Source organism: Lutjanus erythropterus, chromosome 12, assembly GCF_056507025.1.
Source record: "Lutjanus erythropterus isolate fLutEry1 chromosome 12, fLutEry1.hap2, whole genome shotgun sequence".
Taxonomy (NCBI): Eukaryota; Metazoa; Chordata; class Actinopteri; order Lutjaniformes; family Lutjanidae; genus Lutjanus; species Lutjanus erythropterus.
This window is the reverse complement of record NC_139328.1, coordinates 32,454,996-32,481,208: the sequence shown is the minus strand read 5'-3', so window position 1 is coordinate 32,481,208 and position 26,213 is coordinate 32,454,996. Positions and strand designations below refer to the sequence as shown.

Below are 26,213 nucleotides of genomic sequence, written 5' to 3'. Positions count from 1 at the left end.
AGGTGATATTTTACAACTTATACGTGTGCTTTAGTAGATCCAATATTGTACTGTAATACCTGCTGTGTAGCTTAGTCTAGCAACTGGATTAATCCACTTATGGCAGTTCTAATGTTAAGAGCAGAGGTTTGGGCATTCTTTGATCTGATGTTATCCACTACCTGAGACTGGATCGGACCTTTGTCATGAACTGTAAGTGATTGGGAATATGATGATATCACTGAAAAGACAGACTAATTAAGTGGAACTCAATCTAAAATGTATAAGGTGACAAGAAGAGATCTCTTGAGAAAAATGTGATGAAAGCATCTACTATCTGCATGATATTATTCTGTCTATACTGTATGTGGCTCTCATATACTTTTTCACTTTGATCTTTGCTACTTCAAAGAACAATAAAGAATATATTGTGAAAAGTGGCTCAATAGATTTTCTTCAACAGAGCCCGACAGATGTCAGAAGAAATGTGCGCACTATTTAGTTTTCCATGCACTTGAAACACTTAATTCTTGAGCATAAAAAAAGAATCATATTATTGAGGTGTCTTTGGGAGTTTGAACTTGCCAAGTTCAACTCAGGAGTCCAACCTCCTGAGGACAGGAGGACGCAGTACAATCAATCTGCAAATGAAACTGCGGAGTTCTTGCTGACACCAGCAGCTCAGCTCGGCTCTAATGTTTAGATTTCAACACAACTGTACCTCACTGCACTGAGATCCACCGACAAAAGAAACTCATTGACGGTGAGATTAAGTCAAGCCAGAGTTATTTATACAGCACCAAATATCAGAAGTTATCTTGGGGCGCTTTTCTCAAAGAGCAGGTCTAGACTGTTCTCTTTGTAATATTATTTGCTGAGACCCAAAAATTTCCACCATGAGTGAGCACTTGGCCACAGTGGCGAGGAAAACTTCCAAATTCCTTTGAACAGGTGGACAGTCTAAAGAGACTTGGGGCAACCCTATTCATAAGGATGTGAAATAATTTAGCAGTCCTTTAAGTTTTCTTATGTGGGAGTTAAAGGACATATGTTGATCAAAGATAACTCGCAGATTCATTACAGTGGTGCTGGAGGACAAGGCAATGCTGTCTAAAGTAACTATGTCTTTAGCTAATGTGTTTCGGAGATGTTCGGGGCCAAGTTGTCTGAGTTTAACAGCTGCAAACTGCAGGTCATCCAGGTTTGTACATCCTTAAGGCATGCTTTAAATTAAACTAACTGACTATTTTCATCCAGCTTGATCAATAGATATAACTGGGTAGCATCTGCATAACAATTAAAGTTTATGGAGTCTATTCTAATAATATTGCCTGAAGGAAGTATAAGTTGGCCAACACACAGAATCTTGTGGAACTCCATGACTCAGTTTGGAATGCATGGAGGATTCATATGTACAAACAGAGATCAGTCTGATTGATAGGACTTAAACCGGCTCAGTGTGGTTCCTTAAATGCAAATGAAATATTTCAGTCTCCGTAATAGGATGTGATGGGCAATGTGGGTTGAATGCAGAACAAAGAGCAACACGCCTCATATCTACTTTGTAATGTATTATTGAAAACTAAAAAAAATGCTTTATAGACCACACTGCCTGTGTTCACTTTGTGCATTTGTTCATTTTTGATGTCTTCTCAGCTGGTCGGCAGGTACTCTCTCCCAAAACTTCAGAACAAACCTTCAAATAAGGGTAATTTTGATGAACGGACCACATATTCCATGTCTAAATGGTTACTGAAAAATATAAAAACTCAATGCAGTGACAGAAATTATAACAGTTTTGAGTACATTTAAAATGTCTGCCATCACCACTGGTTGTCACGAAATGAATTTTGGGATACTTGTCTACCCCATGTCCAAACACATGAGTTCCTATAGGAAAGAGGACAGAGTGGAGTAGTTATTTTACTTTAACCCAAATCACAATCTTCTGCTAATCTAACCAAGAAGTCTTCATGCCTAAACCTAATCAAATAGTACTGTTGCTATTTTAAGTGTAACCAGCCATTAAACCACATATTTATTATTGCTAACTTGATAGAATGAGGTGGACAATACAATAATTTGCCTGTCTGCCTTTAGACTGTGTTGAAATATTGCTCTGGTATATGAAATTCAGAAAAATGTGGTAACTCTTAATTTGAAAAGAAGAAACAGGTAGAAAACAGTCTATTACACAGCCAAATCTAATATCTTGATATATGGCAAAGGATAACGTCCGTGGTGAAAACATTTCAGAGTCACAGGTATCAGACCTCTGACACCAGTCACAGGCAGACATTATTACTGTAGGTAACCATTTGGCTCAAACTGTGAGTTAAAAGATAAAAGTTTGCTCGGAATAAAGGCCGTGACATTTTGCATATGAAGCCAGACTGAGAGCTGAGAAACGTTTTTTATTTGCTCTCATTTGCTCAGAAATTGAATATAATAATCATGAGTATGTTTTAATTAATGTATCATCACCTAAAAATAAAACTGTGTTTTTGTTACCTTAGAATGAGCCATTTAGATCTATGTCTATGTCCTACATGCTTGAAAAGGGAGGGTGAGTTGGTTGCAATGTGCAACTTTATCAGATGCCACTAAATTGTGCACACTGGTCCTTTAACTGCCAGCAAATTGTTTCTGCAGTCAATTCAGAATATCCATATTAACTTGTTTTTTGCAATTCAGCAATCCGTGGCACAGTAATGTCATAACAGTCTGTCAATTCAAAGCTAAATCTGCACTGTAAAGTTCATGACATACAAATATCTGCATGAAAAATTGTGATTAGAATGTTTTAAAATTCTTTTGCAATTAAGCCTGTGATGAAATCTGAAAACACTTGACCATAAAAAGGTAGAATAGAAGAAAGTGTAACAGTTTATTATATCATTTCTACATGCATAAAAAAAAACCATAAAAGACACTTCCACTGTGTATGAACATAAATCAAATGGAGAGAGACGTTGTAAGGGTCGATATAAAGTTGCTATTTATTTCATATAGAGTATAAAGTACTGTAAAATATCACAAAGAACATGATTACACTTTTATAGATACAACATTTGGATCATTTCTGGCTAATGAATACCAGAACCATTCTGATATACAAACATGCAAACAAGAGAAGTTTGGAGTGTGTGTTGAGGAAAGGTTGTGCCCAGGCTTCCCCAAAGTTTTCTTTTTTATTTCAGGTTTTTACTTTGTTTTTGTTTTTTTTGCATTTATCCACAGATTTACCAACTTTTAAAATCATCTGTTTCAGTGGAAATCCATAATGTTTCAGAGCATTCTGAGATGACAGTGTTCACATTGTACATTGTACTTTCCCATTTAGATTTGAATTTTAACTATTTATCATAAATATTTGACATAATGTGTATGAAAGGTTTTGTGTGTAAATATAACCGGGAACTTTTGGGAAGCCCTGTGCACATGCTTTATGGTACCAATATATGTTTGTATTACTGATTTGTGATATAAATAGTGATGACTTGAGTGACTAATACATGATCTACTAGATATGTTAGGTGATCCAAATATATTAGTCTATACATGTTAGTTTTTACAGATATGTATCCTTTTACATTCCTAACAAGCTACATGTCAGAAAGAAGTGTTTGTAGAAGGATGTGATGCACGGTAACTAATTGTCGTATTTGTTTTGGTCTGCCATGAGGACAGTAAAGTGTCTGTGTAGTGAAACAGACGTAGATTTGATTTGACCAGTTCTCATTTGGTTTTGAGTAGCCATCAAACTGTACTGCTGTTCAACACGAGTGAGAGAAAAATCTACCAGTCTGTGTTTTGGCTTGAGTATGACTTAAATATAGTACTTTGAAATGATTCTATGGAGTGCTAATATTTCTCCCCTAACTGTATACTACAGTTAACACAGCTGGTAGCAGTAGCCCTTACTCAGAGGTCTGTGCATGTACTGGGCACAGCCAGTTCTTTTGGTTTCTTTTTCCCAAACTAATCAAGTCCAGAAAAGTACTTGAATCCATTTACAACAGTGATTTGATCCAATTATGATGACTTGATTTGAACAAGAGTGGATAAACTGCTTTTTAACCCCATTTGAACTAGACCTCAGTGTTTTTCTCAGTTAGGCAAAATATAATTTTCTGCTTTTACACAAACCCAGCAGTGAAGATAACCCTAAGAAAACCATATGTGTGGATGTTATGCTGGATTTGTGCAGGAAGGAATCAGAGGAATCACATTTTTAAACCAACATGACTCATATGTGATGCCTTTTGACAGTAAGATCATTCATGATAACATAAAAATGACCTTCTATTGTGTAAAGTCTGACTTCAATCATATTCTTCGCATTACAAATGTCAAAAAATTGAATATTTTTTGTTTGTTTATTGTGGCGTATAGTCTGTGGTTTGACTCTGTTAAACACAAGTTCAGCCTCTTTCATCCCTCCATCTTACTGCATTCCTCCTCCGGCCCCACCTCCTCCTCCTCCTCCTCCTCCTCCTCCTCCTCCTCCTCCTCCTCCTCCTCCTCCTCCTCGCAACTGCTTGGCTTTGCTCTTATTCTCCTCGGCGTCCGGATCACGGCAAGTGCACTCGTCCTGGTTGCAGTCCGCCCCAAACTGAATGACCTGACGGTAAACAAGCACAACGTTCAGCGCTCGGCTTTCCCAAAGCCGCCATAGATCTTTCAATCTGTGGCCGGATTCAGACGAAAACACAAGATGTGACTTCTCAGGCCTGTCTGGTGGAGATGTCATTTTTAATGGATGACTAAACCGAGAAAACACACATTCCATTCGGTTGGGTTCCCTGTGTAAGGCAGAGATTGTCTTTGATGGAATCTGATAAAATTGTGCATGTATATGGCCTATTCCAGTGTAAGTAGGTGGAACAAAAGCCTAGAAAAGCAGCAGGGTAAAGGGAAATATTACATCAGAACTTTCAGTAAAATTAGAGTCACTGAAAAATGCACTAGTTGAGGCTTCCCAACAGGGTTGTTATATTTCAACTGTAGCAAAGAGCACGACTTTGAATGGCAAAAACAGACAATAAAAAATACAATTTGCTTGAAGTGACCTAGCAGCTAGCGAACACTTTTATCCCTACTTCGACATTGCATTTGTGCTGAAAGGTGAGTGGCGCTCCGTAACCCGAGCGAGGTCTTAGTAGACTTATAGTATTTCCTCACAGTTTCAAAGAGGACTCAGACGGCCCCCCGGAGGCCGATAAAGTGCATGATGTCAAATGGTTCAACGTGGCCTTTGAACGGCGAGAAACCTTGAGGGTCTTCGGGGGGGGGGGGGTTGGGGGAGAAAAGGAGGGAGGAACGCACCGCCGTGGAGGTAAACGGATGAACACATGTTAAGAATCAACAACAAGAGGCTGCCAGCTCTTGTCTAGGAAGCGAGCCATCACCACAGGTTGCAAAATAAACTCTGGTGCCCCGCGAAGCAGTCTGTTGCAAGAAATGTAAACATTCGCTCCTGGAGAGAAGGAGTGAGAGGAAGATTGAGAGAAAAGAAAGGGAGAGGGAGAAAGGGAGAGTGGGAGGCAGAGAAAGAAAATAAGGATGACGGCAAGGAAGGCGAGGAGGAGAGTGGGCGGTAGCGGCTTGTCGGCCTTCGCTGCTGATTGCTCACAGTTTTGGAGGGAGACGGGGTTGATGGTGGGGTAATAGTTTCACTGAGGGCTCTCAACAAGCTGCAGAAGGCCCAGCTTCGCTTAAAAATGCCAGCAGTCCCATTTAAGACGAATTGGCGCGGCCATTAAATGTTTCCTTAACAGCTTCATCTTGATTCATTGATGCAGGCACGGGCCGAGCCAAGCAGTGCTCCACCTTTGATGCCTTATAACAACCTCTGGAAGGAGAGAAAGGGCTTGTTTTTGCCTCATCCACAGAAACAAAAGCCAAGTCTTTTGGCTGTTTCAGAGTGTTTGGATTAGTTGGCTCCCCGCTGTTTACTGCAACATATTCATGAACAGAATTCATGTGACAAGGGAAGGCTTCAAAGTGATGAATTCGACCTCGCACGCAATCAAAACTAAATGTCGCACTTTTTAAAATAAAATCATGTCCTCTCTGTATTCCTTCTGTTCACTCATTGCTGCTTTTTACTGCTTTGGCCCTTTGTTGGACTACAACACAGACTCCAGTTAACAAATCAAAGGGAGATTGCGTGTTTCCATAGATGGTGTGGCAGCTCGGATCTTTTCTTCTGGAGCTTTTCCCTGTTGGCCAATGACTGAATCCCACCTGAATCATCTCTCGTGTATCCCTCCTCCCTTGTCATCGCTGCAACTGCCCCGTAAATAAAACCAATACTGCATGAACTCCATAAAAAGGAGGCATCTGGCCCTGTTACGACTGATCCACACACAAATAGATATTAATATTGATTCAAATATTTTCAGATGCAGGTGGCTTATCCTGCCAGACACTGGAAGAATCTGGGATGAGGACAGGTTATAATAAGTTAAAAATCTAACTCATCCCATCGTCATCCGTGTGTTTGTGGCTGATAAGTATTGAAAACAGGGCCGCGTCTACTTAACTGTCTGGGCCCTTCTTGTTTTTACATTTCAGTGTGTGAATGAATCAGTGTTTCAAAATATTCAAAAAGCAACATGAGGGGCAGTAATGGTTTGAGCTCAAATCTGGATTGATATCAGCTGTTTGTGACCTGACTTTAGACTTGGAAGCTGTCAGTTTTGCTGTTTTATGTTGTTTAAGTGTTTAGTTTGTAGGTTCATCTGTTGAACTCAGTGTTAGCATGTTGTATAGCTATTGTGGCTCCTCCCACTGGCTGGGGCAATATTGGACTAATGTTGTAATATTGAGCAACAGTCAGAGAAACTATGTGAACATTAACTCTCACATTAACTCGCTTTGAAACTAGCTGGTTCGCGTCGTGGGATCACCATCACCGGTGTGATTTGTGTGTGTGTTTGTGTTGGTCAAAGTGCAATGCTGTGTAACTATGACTGGCACTCAGCAGCTAGCTTGCTCAGACCATAAAGCTGCCCGCTGGGCAGTGAGGTGGGATCCACAGGTAACATTACACTTAGCGACACATAATCCAGTGTATCTTCTGCACTCTAGGCCTTTTGCACTTCCTGTCATCACCTACGTCCTATCAGACTTCTTTATGGCACTTATTCATGTTGTTCTTTCCTGACTAAATCCTTGCTTGTGTTGCATCAGCTCTCAGATGTACTTTGGATGATAGCGTCTGCTAAATGGACTTGTAATTGTAAAATTACTTCATTTAGTGTATCATACGTGAAATAATGTGCTAATGCCATATATTGTGCTTATGAGCCAGTCTAAATAACTGTGGGGGAAATTTCCATCACCAAAACAGCTGTAGTGCCAAAATAGCCACATCTTCCTCCTGTATTAATAAAGATATTTATGCCTAGCAGAGTCTCTAAACAGCATTGGAATATCAAAAAATGGGCATGACTGGAACGCTTGGACCCTTGTAAGTTTAATGAGCCCAATTCTATTCATATGTGATCATGTTAATCTCCATAGTTGCCATTTCATTGTAGTGAGACCGTTTGGCCTCACTGTATTAAATGATCTAGGATGTATGGTTTTCCCAAGTAATAAGAGGGTTTCTGAGCAATATCCAGAATATAAATGCTCTTCATTCAATTTTTTTTTTCAATTTTTAAGCGGTCAATAATGTCTAAATTGTGCACCATATCTGTGAAATAAATGGCCAAACACTCACCCAAAAACTAAGCATGCATGATATTGATTTCTTTTCAGCAAATATTATAACTGATAATTATATAATAATAAAAATATAATGTTTAGTTTATGCACACCTACAAAAGGCTCAGATGCAGTGAGCAAAAATGGTTGATTTAATATTCCACCGCTCTGACTGAACATATATGTAACTGCCATTACTGACAAGACAACAAACACAAAGAGCAGTTCTCCAAATGTTAATTTATTTTTTTCTAGTTAAGTTAATCAAAAAACATCACAAACATTGGCTTGTATAGAGCATTTTGCTTACATAATCTGTCGAATCAGATCTTAGTATAGCCGATATTTATTTGCTAATATACGCAGATATCAATCTAGACCAATATACCTGTGACAGGCCACTATTGACTGATAATTAATTGGCCCCTATATTTAATGTACATCCCTACTAAAAACTGCTGCAGCTGTTTACACACTAGAGCATGGGCATGGTCATCATACACTTCCACTGGTATGTTTTAAGCCCCTATACACTCTAAACTTTCAAAATTTGAATGGGTGTAAACAGAAGCATAATGCTTATTACACATTTATGACTGGTGGTGGGGCACCACAAAGCAATTACGCTTAGGGCACCCAAAAGTCCAAGAGTGGCCCTGGTTGACACTGTCCTGAAATATAGACTGAAATATTCCAACTCTGCAGTTATTTCTTGTGTGTGGCAGCAGAGAGAATATGTGATGCGGGTCATGCTGTGTTAAAAACCTGTAATTTCCTACACCTGCACTAGTGGAGCCGCATAGAAACAGAGAGTTCTGTAAACAAATCCACCATCCAGTGCTCTTCATTACCCCACCCCGCCCCACTCCATCGCTCCGCTGGAGCCGCGGTGGCAGTCAGGATGCTGACTCTCACGGCGGTTTAGTTCACTTCCTCGGAGCGACCCCCGCTCGCTGAGCTGCTGTTTTACAGTGGCCGAGCAAACCGCAGACCATCAGACACCTCACCGCTCCCACCCTCGTACCCTCCGCCTCCCCCTTCCCCTGTAAAAGAGCAGTTAGTGGCAGTCTGGCAGCTCATTTATTATGATGGCAGCTACAGACTCGCTGAACTCCTTGTCCGTTTAGGAAGGAGCTGCCGGTGAGTCATGGCGTGCTGCGGACATGAAGGAGACAGCCGAGGCTCGGCCAAACGTAGGCCATAGGAATTAATAGGCAGGGCCTCCTGAATGAGTGTCATGAATGTGTGGCTGTACAGTAGCCAAATAGGGTATAGTGAGGAGATGGGTGGGAGGGAGGGTGAGCTACTTCCCAAACATCCCACATGGAAGAGAGGTTCTCATGAAAGCACAGAAAAATAGGAAAAAAAAGATGTGTTTATGCAGAAGCAGTAGAGGGAATGAGTGGCCTGGTTTCCACCACTGGCTACTCATTATTATTCATACCATTCCTCTTAGCCACCCAATATATACAGCAATCATTTAGGCCAATTAGTGTAATGTGATGCATTTGCATCTTGTAGCAAGCACGAACAAGCTATCACCAGGGAGAGTAAGTTAGGATGGATAAACACAAAGATATCCAGCATATTCGTCAAACTGATTAGTTCTGCTTGTGGGTTTTTTTTTTTTATTTAAAGGGACAGTTCACCCCAAAATCAAAATTGCATATTTTTCTCCTGGACTGTAGTTTTATTTCTCTAGCTGTTTTTTTTTTTTTTTTTTTTTTTTTTTTCTTATTGGAGATTTTGGCCATAGAGATGTCTGTCTTCTCCCCAATAACATGGAACTAGATGACACTCGGCTTGTGCTGTTCAAGGCACAATTACAATGTTTTTGAAAAATTTGGAACCAGTATCTCTTTCCAAAAATTATGACCCGGTTACGCAAAATATTCCACAGACCTTGTTGTGAGCAGTTTCATGCCAGAACTACTAAGTAGTTCCTACATGAAACTGCTCACAACAAGGTCTGTGGATTATCTTAAGTAACCAGGTCATAATTTTTGGAAAAAGACATTGGTTTGAAATTTTTCAAATGCATTTTTTTGGCACTTTGAGCACCACAATCCAAGTGTCATTTAATCCCATTATGTCAGAGAGAAGGCAGACATCTCTACGGCCGATATTTCCAAAAATCTGCAGCTCACACCTAAAAAATCTAGATGGAGAAATGGCACTACAGGCCAGGGGGAAAACATGCATTTTCCTTTGAAATTGCAATTCCATTTTGGATATACATCACACTGTGGAGCTGACATACATCTTCACATTCATCTACACTAAAGATGCTTTGAATCAAGCGTTTTTTAGGGGATCATCACCAAAATAATTCAGTGGGCTTTTCATTCTTGCCAGCTGAAAGAGAATAAAATCTCATCAGGTATATTATGTCCATACTATGCGATGTCCTAAACCCTGACTAGTTCCCTCTGCAGTGCAGAATCAGAGAGGTGAGAAAGCGTATAGCAGCATGGGGTGGTGAAAACCTGCTTATTTACCATTTGAGTGGAAAAGCTGGAGGGTACAAGCCTCCTCTGTTGTTGTAAGTACAGATGAGGGAGACTAAATAGGCACAGTCGTAAACGGGAGAGAGGGGAAAGTAGCAGGGATCTGTGTTTGTTTGCTTAGCAGAAGTCTCCTGCGTAGCGGCGCAGCGCTCATGCCAAAAGAGACGGATTTCTACTACTGTAAACAGGAAGAATCTGGCTTTGAATCCAGCTTCAGCTTCTAAGCTCCATCTTGATTGCAAGATGTGAGCCTGGAGCGAGCCGAAACAACATTTTGCCACCTTTGAAACAACGTGGACAGAAATTGTGTGTGTGTGTGTGTTATATCTGTTAAAATATTTGTATTATTAAAACAAAACCAGATGGTATAAAAGTGATGAAAATCAGTGCTTCTCTTCCTATGTAAATATGTCAGACAGGAGGTGTAACACTGGAAATGTCTGTTTGTGTACCTTTCTGGTGGAGAGCGTGGACGGGCAGCAGTCTCCTCCGTCATACTGGCAGTAGGCCCGGTTGTTGATGGTGTCACACCAGCCATCGCCTCCAAAAGGCTAGACACGAGTTATAAACAAGAAACAGTGTTAATGTTTTCCCCAAAATGATAATTTTACCACACACAGCATGGAGGCCAGAGAAGGCCAAAAGAAAAAACAAAAGTGACTCAGTATCTTCCCAGAAAACAGATTTTCAGTAAGTGGCAGACATTGTCATACAATTACAATGTTTGGAACAAATGTCCACGAGACAAATGAAAACAAACAGTTGTGCAGGACAATCCAAGTCCAAACTAGTGTGTACCTTGAGTCATAGCAGAGAGTCGGTTGCGTGCTTGTTGGCTACTCTGACAAAGTTTACGCAACAGGGCAGCCAATGAATAACAACAACTTCTGTCCAGTAGGGATGGGCGATACCAGACTTTTTAAATTCATGTGATACTGATAGTTTTTGTTATTTTACAAACAGTGATGCTGATCCTGGTCATTTCTTAAAAGGGTATGTGATCTTTGAAAATAATGTTCATTTTTAGGAGGAAAAAAAAGAGAAAATCACATGACAGGCCATTAATAACAAATTTACTACAAAAGCAAATATGAGTACAATTAAAGAAAAAAATTTGTGCTAATAAGCATAAGAGTCTAGAATTTTACAGAAACACTATAATCAAATATGTGTGTATTGTTTTATTTTTTAAAGGAATATATGACAAATGAGTAGCTTGTGAAAATGTAAGTGTTGATCCTAGAGAGCCAATCCACCAAACTCTACTGTCCACTGCTAGAGGCAGGTTTTTTATTCAGAGTACCACCAGGCCTGTGTGATGTATTTAGTGGAGAATTCAGATGTAATGTGATTTTATGTGGGATACGCCAAAACATCCCAAAGCAGAATGTGAGTGGTGTTCACCACAATGTGCCAGTTAAGCTGCTCTAAACATGGTCACGCCAACTGTTGAAGCAAAGCATAAGAAAAATGCAATGGCAGTTAAAGATGTCCTCCTACAAACACAAATTTAATTTTAGCTGCTGACATTTCTTGCAATTTTTTTTAATGCCATTTTCTCAAAATCATGAGTTAATTGTTTAGTTACTGAGAAAACAGGTTACGTTATCTCAAGATAATTAATGTGTTATCACAAGAAAACAAATGGTTTTTCCTCCTATCACTTGCAATGTCCATCAGAGATCAGTTGTGCCATGCCAGCAAGCATAGATGGCGTCTTCACGACTGTAGCAACTGATTTAAGCTGAAACTGTCAGACAAAAGAGCAGACAACCCATTACGGATCAAAACATCAGTCTGATCCATTTTCATGTGAGTACACATGACATCCCAGTAAATTAGCTCTGCCATAAATTTGTTGATGAAGTATGCAGCCTTTGTCAACAGGTGTCTGTGAGCAATGTGGAGATGCAGTGGGGGTCACGATGAATAGTGGGATGGGCTTTCAAGCCGCACAGCAAACCAGACGGCCTTCATATTGTCATTACCTCTGCCATTATAGTTGGTCATCCTCTCATGTGTGGCTACTATTAAACAAGATTGTCTACTGCAATGATAAAACTCAAATGAGCTTATTTTCAAGCTATATTTATACCGTGATCTCAAGAAATCTGACTTGTTTTCTCAAGAAAATCTGACTCATTATCAGGAGAAAACAACCTGTTTTATCTTGAGATAACAAAATAATTAACTTGTGATCTCAAGATAATGGCTTTGATATTAAATGCATTTCTAATATTTGTTCCGCAGCAAACAGTGGCATGAATTGGTGCTTTTTGCATTACCTAAATTAATGCCCCACTTAAGCACACAGTTTAGCCAACACAAAGCATCAGATGCTAATGTTGTGGATGTACTAAGTGTGCCATGATTGCATTGTATTGTATCATTGCATTGTGTCTCTTGCACTGTTGAAAAAACAAAATAAAAATAGTACATGCAGGAAATAGGATTCTACAATAAGCCTTAAATTGTTAAATGCTCAAATTGGCTTAGCATAATCCTCTGCATAAATCAGCCATTTATCCACGATATAAGCTTTGTAAAACATTAACATGACTTGTTTGAATGTTGTTGAGATTGGACACGGAGGGAGTGAACAGGATAATGGACTGCACTACTGAGGCTTCTTGAGGTGTTGGCCTAACACCACAGACAGACTGGCCCAGGCTGATAAACGCCATGATGTATTCACAGTCATTCACCTTGAAAGCTAGAGAGGGTACAGGGTGAATGTGGCTGCCTGTGGTGCTTATGAATTATGACTTTGTACCTGGTGTTTGCTGTGGTAGTGATTTGGATGATGCCATGTCATTTGTTTGAAGTCTGAGCTACATTATGGCACAGGTGATTGAAACATATTGAATGTTCTAATAAATGACCCGAGAGCTTCCACTTGATTGAAACATATTGAATGTTCTAATAAATGACCCGAGAGCTTCCACTTTTGGAGCCTTTGTGAAGACGTGGAGTGAAAATGGTTTCTTTTGGCAGACGAGGACAATATGACAAACTGATACAAAGATTCATTCAATGTCATTAAGTAAAAGAGGTTTACTTTTCAACTCATTTAGCTGACCTTTTATTTATTTAAACTTACGATGGATTGAGTAGACAGGCAGATGTCATCTGATGACTGTTCAGGTATGCTTCACCTTACTTAGAAAAACCTATTAATGACAATTCCTCAAACTGCTTTTTGCAGTGCTCTGGCCAGCGTGCAAGTGCTTCTAGAGTGGCACGCAAATTTTGCGGAATTTAAGTTACACAGAATCACAAACACGCTACGGTGAAAAGTCTTCTTAATGTTTTCGACTAAACCTTGAGGGCTTCCCTGAAGTGCCAGCAATATGAAAATAAGTGCTGAGTGCCAAAGATACTTTTGGCTTTCTGCGATGGGCTGATGGAGTCATTTCAAAGACTTGGGGTTCTACCTAACCTGCGCAGGGGGAGAGAGCAGCTGCTGAGAAGATTTCTGCAGTTTTCTCTTCACTTCAAAGAGCTCCCTACTTGACGAATCCCCTTGCCTTTCCCAACTAAACTGCCGTGGCATAAATAAATCTATTTAATCGTTCTGTTTCTGAGTAAATACTTTAGCAGTGATTGCACCAGATGCTTCAACCAAATCGCTACTAGTATGTAAATCTTTGAATTACCTTTATAGTCCAGGGCAGTCATGCATAATACCCACTTTCTTAGCTTGCTGTCAGTTTTACTTGACTTTTAAAGATTTCCATTTTAACTGAGCTTTAATGTGGGTTTGATCACCATTTCACATGCATATCTTTCCTTTCTAAAAACTGTTAAAATTAGCAGACCCCACACTTTGCCCACATGAGGTTAATTTTGAGGTCAGGGCTCATGTTGAGGTTAATTATTATTTACATCCCCTCCAGGCAGCATATACTTCACTCTCAACAGAAATGCACAAACCCAAGAAGAGTATTAAAGCAGCCAGAGTTGGCTGCACACCTTGGTCCCCCATGAGTAATTAAAAGGTCAACTGGTTTGTGTATTACCATTATACAGTAACTCCCTTCAAATCAGTGTAAAAGAGATGCACAAAGCAGCAGCAGCCAACCCCACACCTCGCTAAGATAAATATTCCACCTCTTAGCATTGGCTATTTCATGGGGAGCATGTGCTGTCATCAGCGGCAGCCAAGCTCTTCATCAGAACGTTATAAAACACAGATATGAATTCTACTGAACACTTCTGTCAAGCAGCAATATATTTATTTTTTTTACTTCCTACCAAGTATCCGTATCATTCTTTTAATAGCAGCCTTGCAGACAGCCTGCCCAGAGCTCTCTGAAAACAGTTGGGGGAGTGTGAGGTTTGCCCTTTTCTCTTCTCCATGTGACTCAAAGCGTTTTTCCTTTTGATAGGAAAGACAGTTCATGGAGTTCAAGGGAGGTGTATGTATTGATGGTGGTTTTAGTTTGGATCTGGGGGTTGTAAAATATATTTTGCCGTAGTTTGTTAGGCATTATGGGATATAAACCACAGTACTTGGTCAATCATTGGCTAATTATACATGCACAGAAGAACGTACTGAGAACTAGGTTAAAGCATGAATGTGCTTTGGTGTGTATGTGAGCAGTATAGAAAGTTCATTCATTCATTCATTCATTCAACCTTTATTTATACTTGGGAATACACTGAGGTAGAGACCTCATTTACAATGTACCTGAATAAAAAAATAGAAAATAAAAGCACATAGAAAGCCAAAGAGAAACTTATGTAAGAGTGGCAACCAGCCACCAACTGGCAACCAACTGCAATAAAAAAAATGTAAAAAAAAAAATTAATTAATTAATTAATGAATTAAAGCATCAAAAATGAATAAAATAGTTAAAATGTAAAACACATTAATCAGGTAAAAAAGGAACACGTAGAGGTAAAATGTTAACAGTTAAGGATTTAAATTGTCCTATGGATAAAAAAGATAAAAGCTTTAAATGGTTCTGCATGTTGTTCCATGTTGCAGGTGCACAATATGAGAAACTAGATTTTCCAAGTTCGGTAAAAACAACTTGCACCTGCAGTGTAATCCTATCACTGGACCGAGTCCAATAAGAACCCACATTAAAAGAAAGCATGGAACTGATATAAGAGGGTAAAAGACCAATAAGAGCTTTATAAATAAATAAAACCCAGTGTCTTTCATGTCTTACAGCAAGAGAGGGCCACCCAACCTTAGAATACAAATCACAGTGATGGGTGTTATAGCTATCGCCAGTGATAAATCTTAAGGCAGAGTGATAAACAGAGTCCAGGGGCTTAAGAGTGGCAGCAGAGGCACGCATGTACAAAATATCACAATAGTCCAAAACTGATAAAAAAAAGTTGCCTCAACAAGCATCTTCCTACAATGTGGCAGAAAGGAGAGTCTATTTCTGTAAAAGAACCCAATTTTAATTCGTAAAGAATTCACCAGCTTAGAAATATGATGTTTAAAGGTTAATTTATCATCTAACCAAAAACCAAGATAGTTATACACAGTGACCCTTTCAATATTTGTACCATATCTGGTAGAAATGATGAGGTTGTCATGGATACTATTTTTTGATCTGGTGAACAACATGAATTTAGTTTTGCCAGCATTGAGAACCAATTTATGATTATGGAGTGCAACTTGGACATCAGAAAAGCAGTGTTGGAGGGATTTCATGGCTGAGTGTGCATCACTGGCAAGACAACACAAAACAGTGTCATCTGCATAAAGATGAATATTACACCCAGAGGCAACTGAGGTAATATCATTGATGTAAATCGAAAACAGAACAGGCCCCAGAATTGAGCTTTGCAGGACACCTTTTGCTATTTGGATAAATTCAGATTTAACATTACAAATAGAGACACACTGCTGCCTGTCACTGAGGTAACTCTGAAACCATTTAAGAGCCAATTCATCAAATCCAAGACTAGGAGGTCTTTTTAGGAGTAACGTATGATCCACCATATCGAACGCTTTTGAGAGATCAATAAAAAGAGCCGCACAGTGTTTTTTCTTATCTAGAGCTGTTATTATGTCATTTAAAACAAGAGTGGCAGCAGTAATAGTGCTATGTCTTTCCCTAAAACCTGACTGATGCATGCTGAGAATGCAGTGTGTTGAGAGGAATGCTCTTAGCTGATAATTAACAAGAGATTCCAATATTTTTGCTAAGCATGATAATTTAGAAATCGGTCTATTAATAAGGTTGGCTGTTCCACTGCCTTTATGCAAAGGTGTTACACAAGACCTTTCAAACCTTAGAGACTGAGCCATTTGAAACTGAAAGGTTAAAAATATGCGTAATGTAGCTGACCACAATTGGTACAGCAAGCTTTAAAAAGAAGGGGTCAAGTTTGTCCTCTCCAACAGAAATTTTAGGATCCATAGACCGGAGTGCGTTGGCCACTTCATCAATAGAGAAAGGCCGCAATGAAAAACAAGAAGTTGTCATAATAGGGGTGATGGGATCAATGGCAGACAGTGGTGGACCTGTATAGGTTTCATCAAACAGGTTACCAGCAGATGCAAAATGTTCATTAAAAGCTCCGTACGGTCTGATATAGACGACCCATTTTCGGTGGTGAGAGGAGGGAATGAGATGGAGGACTTGCAGTTAAGAGTATTTACTGCATTCCAGAAAATTTCTGGATTTGAATATGATTTTGGAATTATATTAAAATAATAATCTGACTTAGCCTTTCTTATCACAGATGTACATTTGTTTCTAAGATGTCTGAAAGCAAGTAAATGTCCAGGGTCCCCAGTACGTCTGGCCAGAGTCCAAGCTTTATTTAGTGTAGATTACATGCAGTTATTCTGCATTTCTTATCTTGACCTTTCCTTATCACTTACCAAATTTTTTGAATCATGATTGGTATGTTTTAAAGGGATAGTTAACCCAACATCCTCAATACACATTTTTCCTCTTAACTATAGCGCTATTTATCCATCTGGATTGTTTTGATGTGAGTTTTGGAGACATCAGCCATAGAGATGTTAGCTTATGTGTCTCAGGTTTGGTCAAATTTGGGATTGAATTCTTTATGTCTTTATTAGGCTCCCCATTAGGCTACAATAATACACAGCAAGAGCACAGCTTTCATCCAGCTGCAGTTTTGCCAGAAAGATTTCTTCCTTTTCTATGTCATGTGCATACATGTAAAAAAGCTTAAGAAACCGTGCTAATGTTATACATGGCCAAGCAGTCAGGTTTCAGAAATCTAGCTGTATTACCTGTGATTCTCTTAAACCTTTAACCTTTAAGAGGAAACAAGGTTTCTGTTTAGACGTCTTAGAAATCATGTTACTGCCAAAGTCTTTAAATAAACAGATGACTTAAGTGCACATAAACGCTTGATTGACTGTCAGTGCTGACTGCCAACTTTTTCTGCTTGTACTTCCATATTAAAACATGATATGTCACCAGGTCACCTGTAAAACCCCTTTCCATGGAAGAACCACTTCCAATAAATGTTTTCCAGCAATGGGCTGACGATAGTCCCTGTGTCATCCTCCCAGTAGAGTGCGTGCACCTGTGGCCTGAAAGGCTTTCATGGTGAGCTAATGACACTGAGGTTACAACATCACACCCACTAACTCCTTGATGTATGGAGCATTTTTTCCAATTAAGGTGATTCTTAAGTCTCCTAAAACACTTCAACGTAAGCAGCTATTATGTCGTGTAGAAATAGAGCCAAGAAGATGTGCCAACTTTATGAAAAATTCAACATCAGACTAATGAGTTCATACACTGACTGCACTAGTGGGTTGTTCTGAGCTGTAAAGCAGCACAGTCCCAGTGGTTACGTCCTGAGTAACTCCCCGTGGAGATATTTCAGTCAAGTCCAACTGGAAGATTCAAAGGAAACACCAGGGAAGACCCAGAACATGGTGGAGAGATAATATTCAATGAATAGCCTGCGAAACCAGCGGGATTCTCCCGAAACCACTGGAAGATGTGGCTGGGGCAACGCACATTTTGCCTCCTCTGTTTAGTCTGTTGCCACCACAAATTGGATCCAAATAGGTTGCCGAGAATGGATGGACGGGTAGCTGGGGAAGAGCTCGTCCAAAGGTGAATTGTTTAAAAATAAAATGTGTGCTGTCAGGAAACAGCAGGAGATTATACTAAAAGGAAAGGGAAGAAGCAACAGTACTAAAGCTGATTGTGCATATAAACACTGGACAATGTCCTGAGAATCAGGTTGGGACAAAATATAACCCCTTTGCACCTTGCAACTTACTTGGCACCAAGATTATGCATCACTAAACTAGCAAAAGTGGGGCTGGACACACCCTAAATCCATTTAAGCCATGCACTTTAGGCAATGGGTTATAGATACTCCAAAAAGGTCAATGTAAAAAACATAACATCATTAAAATGGAATCCAATGATTTGCAGTTCATTTTAAACTTGTGTTCAATTGATTACAGTACAATGACAACATCTTAGATGTTCAGACTGGTAAACGTCATTGCTTTTTGTAGATATAAACTCATTCTGAAATTGATGTTTGCAACATGTTTCAAAAAAGTTGGGACGGGTGCGACAAAAGGATGAGAAAGTTGTGGCTTGTTCAAAAAAAAAAAAACAGCTGCTTCGTAGTAAAAGAGTTCAGGTACTAGACTGGCCTGCCGACAGCCCAGACCGACAATGTGTGGTGCATTATGAAGCGCAAAATATGACAACAGAGCCCCTGGACTGCTGAGCATCTGAAGTCATATATTAAGCAAGAATGAGAAACATTTTTATTATTTAAACCTTGACTGACTGAATGTTGTTAGAAGAAGAGGTGTATGTGTGTGTGTGTGTGTATGTCCCAGTGATTTGCTTCCCAAATAAAAAATTATGAATTATTCTTCTGTCCGACAATTAGGACTTGTCTGTTGTCTGAACTAAGAACCCTACTCTTCTGGCTGCCCTTCGTCTATAGAGACTCATTTGTTTAATTTGGTTTGGTTGTGTTTATCCTCAATTAAATAACTACAGCATGTGTTTCAGATCAATTACAAGAAACAGAGCCGTGCATAGCAAAAACAAAAAAAAGCTATAGTCTTTAAGTTTTGCAACAGGTGTTGACAGACTGTTGAGTTCACTTTGGGTCCACTTTTTCTTCAATTAATTTCAGCCGTGATCTTTCATCTAAAACGAAGAGCAAATGCTCAGCCTATTTGAGCCAGTGGAGAACCTCAGGTGTCATGCGGCAGAGGTTAGAATCAGAAATGTTCTGTTTGTGTATATATGGCCTCATGCAGAACCATTGTGTAATAAACACAACTATCATTAATCCAAAGTGAAACTTGTTGTTACTTGTTTCAGACTGGAAAGCTGCTATACGGAGTTTCATGATGTGATCAAGGGGATTAACACAGCATCCGCCCGCCAAACGGTTTAAATAGATGGATTCTATCCTCTTTACCTAAATGCCTCATATTAAGTGATGCATGAGTCAATGCATTTAATTGGCTTGCTGTTAGACACTCTTATCACATTCTTTGTCATTATTGGTCCACCAAACATTGAGATCATGCTGAGAAGATTCAAACAAAATGCAAAGACACTTCCAGGAAGACACAGCAGGTATATTGTCATTGATGTTACTCTTTCTGGGACTAAACAGTAGATAAAACTATTATGCAACAGACTCTGTCCGGCAGTTGTAAAGGTGGTGTCATGCTGATAAGATGTCTGAGCTGATTTTGACACTAATTGTCGACTGAGTTTTAAGAAAGAATGGAAAGGGAGGCAGAGTGAGAGAAAGAGAGGGAGCAATGGCATCTGGACGAGATCTGGCATCGAGCATATGCAGCACATGTGGTCTGGTATAATTTACAGTGTTGTCATGGAGGAGTGGGTTATAAGCAACTGTTTTGCCTAGCAACATTCACGGGAAGGTTGAAGGGGAAAATGTAGTGCTGGCAGGTAGGGGGAATATTTTAATACCGTGAGACATCAACAGTTTATGTGTTCCATCGGTAGTTCCAGCCTTTTCTGAACCCAACAGATGAATGCCAAATAAAAAACTATCTGGGTTTATGATTTTAGATGATTTTCTGTCACTGCTAAAATATTACTGAGCCGAGATGGACATTAAATTGCAGATTAAAGTAATTTTCATTTATAATACAAACTACAGCACACGATATATATGATGAAATTGAACAAAATTCTAAAGTCATGCTATAGCGGCCTCTAGAGGCTTCAATATTTAGTAAACCCTACAATATGAAGGTGTTCGACAGAACAAACATACAGACTATTTTTCTATCAGTAGTAGTGATCAGAGCGATGGGGAGTTTATCTTGAAGGTGCTAGAAGGAAGACCAGGAGCTTGTCAAAATCTGACAAATTTTTACCCCTGAAAGCTTGAATGTGTTCAGGAAAAGTCATGGTACTTATGATATTACTTGTGTGCAAATTGAAGTGATGGTGGAAAGTTAAGGGCTCGCCTAAAACAACAGAACATGAGTGTGAAACTTCATAGTTCTTGCGGCTTCTCCACATTAGGGGTCGCCACAGTGGATCATCTGGGTCTTGCTGGCAGACTGTGCCAGCGCCCAACCCGGCATGGGAATCTGATTTTGTGATCCGCATAGTTTATTTGGCACAGGCTTTCTATGCCGGATGGCTTGGGACCAGCAATTAGGAATGGACTGGCTTGTGCATTCCCTGTGGCTGAACAGCAACCCGGGGGTCAGGAGGAGGTGGGGATCGAAGTGCAAACCCAGTGATGAGTAGATGACCTGCTCTACCTCCTGAGCCACAGCTGCCCCTTGTGAAAGTTCATTGTTGACCTTGGATGTAGAGGTGGTTATGATCACCCCTTTGGTTACAAATACGTAGTGTCAGTTCCATACTTAGATTTTGTAATGCCATGACAACTGAGCAAACTCTAGCTGGTGAGGAAAGAAATGTAGTTGAACGTTCTTGATTAAAGCTAGAACAGAAAGTGGAACATTCTGCTGCAGATATCCATAAGAAACTATAAAAATCTGTAATTGTAGATGTACGCAGATATTTTGTTTTAAACCACATTGCTGGACGGACTGACTGACTGAACTATATCATCATCCTTTAAGCCTACAACAGGGCAAAAAGGGAATTAGTGATGCAATGATGAAACCATAAATCTGTTTGTCATCTTTTGTAATTAAGGCTGGCGCTAGAGTGACAGATTAAGTTTTCATATTAAGAGGTGCATCAGACTCTGGCCCTTCTCCTCTATGTCGTTGTTTGTCGTTGCTTGTTTGTGCTTTACTCAGTGGGTGAACACCAGAGACAGGGGCAGAGGCACCAGTGAAGTCCAGGCTTGGGCCATCTTTGCTGACAGTCATGGACCACTAAGCCCTCTACCATTGTAACATTATGAAAATATCTTGAAAAGCCTTCTGTATTTGAGGTTTCATTGGCAACATGTGGGAGGGGAAATAAAAAGAAGCTGTTGCTAATTCACTACATGTCTCCATGTACTGTTTATTATTTTCTCATTGAACCTGTCCATTTAAGTGAACCCAAGACACTCTGTTACATTAGTGAGCAGTGTTTCTTTTCTTCAGGCCGCTTTTAGTTTGTTTCTTTCAATTGTGCCGTTTTTATTTGGGCTATTGTTTTCTTAGCTGAGCTAGCCAGCTTCAGAGGCCGAACACAACTAAAGGCCTTTTTTTTTTAAATGCAATTAATTTGCATGTAAATATTTTCCAAATCTGTGTGCGGTTAATGCAAGCTTTCACACCAAAGACGGAATTTCGCTGAGCGACATTGCAGCTTTTATTATTTTGGGCCATGATTAATTTTGCTGAAGTTTGGTTTCCGACATGTACATGTCTGACCAATCAAACTGCATGTTGGTGATTATGTCACATTCAAAACATTCAGGATGGGTCAATATTCATATTGGGTGTACCCAGGTATGCTGTGTTTATATTCTTTTTATTAAGCAAACCGAGCACCAGGTCATGATCACTGATGCTTTTTTGTAGCAGTGTGATTTTTTTTTTTTTGTAGTAGTAGCTCAGTAACTTAGTCGCAAAATCATGTCACACTTGATGTGAACACGTCAAACTTTTACCTCAGAAATATTTACAATTTCTGCACTGTTGTTGGTGTGTAAAGGCATTAAGTTATGGGTTGGTGTTGTGGAGACAAAGATCCTTTAAAACTCAGCCCTGATATGTGCATATGTTGGAACAGCAGGGACATGAGAGTTATTCTGCCTGCTGGTGATTGGAGCCAGAGTTTTCTTGACTAAATGAGACAGTTGGATGTTGCCGTCAGAGCGACAGTGGGAACTGGCGTTGACAGCAGTGGTGAGCTGGTAAGGACACGCCGATTTGGTAGACATCGCCCAACCCTAGTAAATACTGACCTATGGTGGTGTGTGGTGTGCACTACAATACATCACCTAAATACAACACCTACACATCAGCTTAATAGAAAGAGAAGCATCTGTTTTTTCGACGACAATGAAAATCATATGTACATGGGTATTGATACCATCCAAGCCTAAAATCCATCATTTTTATATGACTTGTGACAGTCAAAAATGTAGTCATACATAGATTATACAAAAAACCTAACAGTAAAACGTTACTACTAAAAGTATCCATCTGTTGTTTACAATAAAAAACAAATTTATTTTTGCTTAAAATGCATGTAAATCCACCAGAAATTTGACTTTGTTACCTTGTCACTAAATAGGAAACTTTATCCGACTCCCCTTGTAAATCAGTCAGAATTCCAGCACACATGAGGCAGACTGTTTAAGATTTTAGTCTTTTGTCAGCCTAAATAATTAATCTAAATCTACCATAATCCAGTGATTAATTTATTTTCCTTTATCAGATAATCCATTAGGCTTGGCAGGCGTGACAAACATTTGGCGATGCCAGGATCGCTGGGGAAAAAAATGCTCTTTGGACAGATTTGAAAAGAATTCTTGTAAAGTTTGAAGTGTGAGAATATCAATTTCTGCCTGAGATTTGTCAACATGAAATCTGAAGCACATTGCAGACTGGCTCTGGTATCTTGAGTAGTGATGACAACAGGGATACAGCATGTTTTGCTTCATGTTTAATATTATTGGAAAGGTCTGGCTAGGGCAGTAAATTTAATGCTGTTATGCCCAGAAATGGTGTAATTGTTTTAAGGATTAAGTATTCCCTATCTCGACATTAATAAAATATCTTTGATAATAACAGGATGAAAGCCAAACTGAGATCCTCCTGACCTTGAGGCTTTGAAAGCGCACATAAGCACATACTAGACGTGTTATGTAAGAGCAGAATTACACTTTTACCTCATGTTTGTGAAAACGAAGGCACCAGTTGGTTAAGCAAGAATTATCAAACACTAAGTTCACACAGTGTCTCGGTGCTTAGTTACACTAAGTGATACTTTTGTGCTGTCAGCTTGAAAGGACACCAAACTGTGTATCATGTAAACCACCAAATGTATGGTACAAAAGGTACATGTAACCCCTTTGAACTTACTTTTTTTTTACATCTTAACTCTCAGCTACAGTAAAGAATTTTCTAGTCCTTGCCCATATACAGTATCACTCATGACTAAAATAGGACATTCACTCATTTAACAGTTTCAAAGAGCTTTGTGAGACTGATATCTGGATGTGTTCTGGATCTGGAAGTATTTGCACATATTCCTGTATTTGATGCTGGACTGCTTGGCCGGTTGTACTCTTACCTCACACGACTGGATGCAATGGATGTGTTTAGGGTCAGGGTACCACTTCATCATCCCTGTGCAGACTATGCTCTGGAAAATAAGCACATAACAACAACGATTCAGCAGAGAACCACTGTGTTTGCCATGGAAAACAATGTTATACTCACTCACAAAAGCATTTTTATAAGAGTTTTTGTACGCTCGAGGCTCCAAAGTAGTACTATTTGAGGTAGAAGCACTGATTTAAAGTGAAGACTATGATGTAGCCATAATGTAGATGGATGATAATGCCAACTCCACAAGTCAAGAACACAGTCAGCACACAATTGCCAATGGGTGGCTTACAACATGCTAAAGGCAGAAAAACTGCGAAATAACTAGGGCTGTGTTTAAAAAAAAAAGATTAATCCATTTGCCCTATGAATAACTACAGAAGACATTCAGTGTTGGATTTCTCATTATGCATTTATTTTACAAAGTCTCCAAAAAAGACGCCACAGTTCAAGGCTGGATTACAAAGAGGGATACAATCACACTGGAGCTGACATCGTAAAGGTACACCGCTAGTGTTAACATCTGCTTAATGTTAGCCTTTCCTGCTCAGCTTATTTCTGGGCTAACCTCCGTCACGTTTTCAGCAGCTGGGAAACAACTAACAAGACTTTTCTTGGTCTTGAGAAGCTGCAGCTGACACACTGAAATCTGCACTGTACATTTACTGCCAGGCTGACAACTTACTGATAACTTTAAGTTTCCTCTTCGCTATGAGCAGCACCAGCAGTCTGCCACTCACTCTAAGGCAGTTGCATTATTCCTTGAAGGAGCTATGCTGAGCTCATGGCAGCTTGCTTCAATGAGGTACAATAAAACGTAATTATTAAGGCAGTCATGGTAAGTTCCTGTCTGCTGAATATGTTGATTTGCCACAGCAGTAAGAAAAAATCCATAAGGACAAAGAGTCAAAATGGAATACCCAACACGTCCTCCTACCTAAATAGAATAGACCAGCTGCCAATGATTCCCAAAGCAACATATATGATTGGTTACAGGTGAACCTGGTACATCAACTAAGTCACATGATGTGACAATAAACACATTGTGAAACAGTTGCAGTTTGGTTAGTTTTAGGCATCAAAACTACTTGGTTAGATTTCGGAAAAGGTTTGAGTTAAAATAAGTATGTTACACTGTTGGTTGCGTATATAATGTTATGTAACTTGAACCTTTGAATAAGTCAGGGCTGCCTTTTGGTTTCACAGGGGACACAAACCCCAGGCTCCTGGGTGAAAGTCCCATCTATCCAGACCACCTCTTCTTTAATTTTAACATAAATATAGGTTGTAATAAGCTGCTTTTACAGATGACCTATACAGCCGGTTTCTGGTGAAGACCGCAATACAACTTGTATATGTAAACAAGTAATATATACCGTTCCCCATGTATGTTTATAGTTTAGTATTTTAATGACAAAACAATGAATTGCATTTGTAATAATGTAGACTAAATACAGGTACTGTACCATTTTGCCAATGATCCTCTAACAGTTGGCTTCCCTTACCATAAACTCTTATATAAATCTGAGCAAGACTCACTCTGATTGCAGATTCTGCAGATATCCTATTGTTTTCATGAACATATGCGATACATTATGACAGTTTCAAGCTTTTGCTGCCTTTTGCAGTGTTTGTTATGCATGGAAACCTTGTGATGGAAGAATAATAATTGTTTTATACAACTTAAGTGGATGCAAAACTCCAAATTTTGTGGTGAAATTTGGGTGAGGCTGTGGTCCTCTATCATTTATTTGACCCCAAGAATTTACAAGGTGGTTAGCAGATAGCTGATTGACTAACAAATATGGACAGAGAAAGTGGATCCTCCCCTGTGATTTCCTGCGCAGTCTGACCCAGCGAGGGAGACCTGATTCTCAAGTATTTGAGATAACACAATGCCTTGAAATCACAAGGCAGTGTCAGAGATATGGCGTAAGTAACAAGACCGGCATCCAACTATTTGACCTTGGCAAGGGTGGATTAACTGGCTGGCTGGCTGGCTGACTGACCACCCAAAAGGAAGGTGAAACTGGAGCAGTGTTTGCGACAGCGTTAACGTAGAAGAAGCGATTCCTGAGATATGATATTGGGTAATATGACCCACCTTTGAAGCAAAACAACAGCACTCTAACTCCGACCCAAGATCTGACATTCCTGCGAGCGTGTTCATGGTGACTTGTATACACTGTGTGTGTTAGAGATGTGTGTATTTCCTAAAAGGCTTGACGTCAACTGGAACCTTTACTCTCACTATCTGCCTGTGATTTCCAGTAATG

The 26,213-nt window shown here is 39.6% G+C and overlaps 1 protein-coding gene across 1 annotated transcript in view; it reads right to left on the bottom strand.

Annotated features, from left to right (window-relative positions):
* Positions 1–3,307: 3,307 nt before the first annotated feature.
* Positions 3,308–26,213, bottom strand: part of pappa2 (pappalysin 2) — a 110,019-nt gene continuing 87,113 nt past the window's right edge. The window contains exons 25-27 of the mRNA XM_084732600.1: positions 23,903–23,974; positions 10,655–10,753; positions 3,308–4,603 (exon numbers count right to left, since the gene is read on the bottom strand). Coding sequence (XP_084588726.1) covers positions 4,427–4,603; positions 10,655–10,753; positions 23,903–23,974 — 348 coding nt within the window. The 3' untranslated portion in view covers positions 3,308–4,426. The remainder of the gene's footprint in view (positions 4,604–10,654; positions 10,754–23,902; positions 23,975–26,213) is intronic.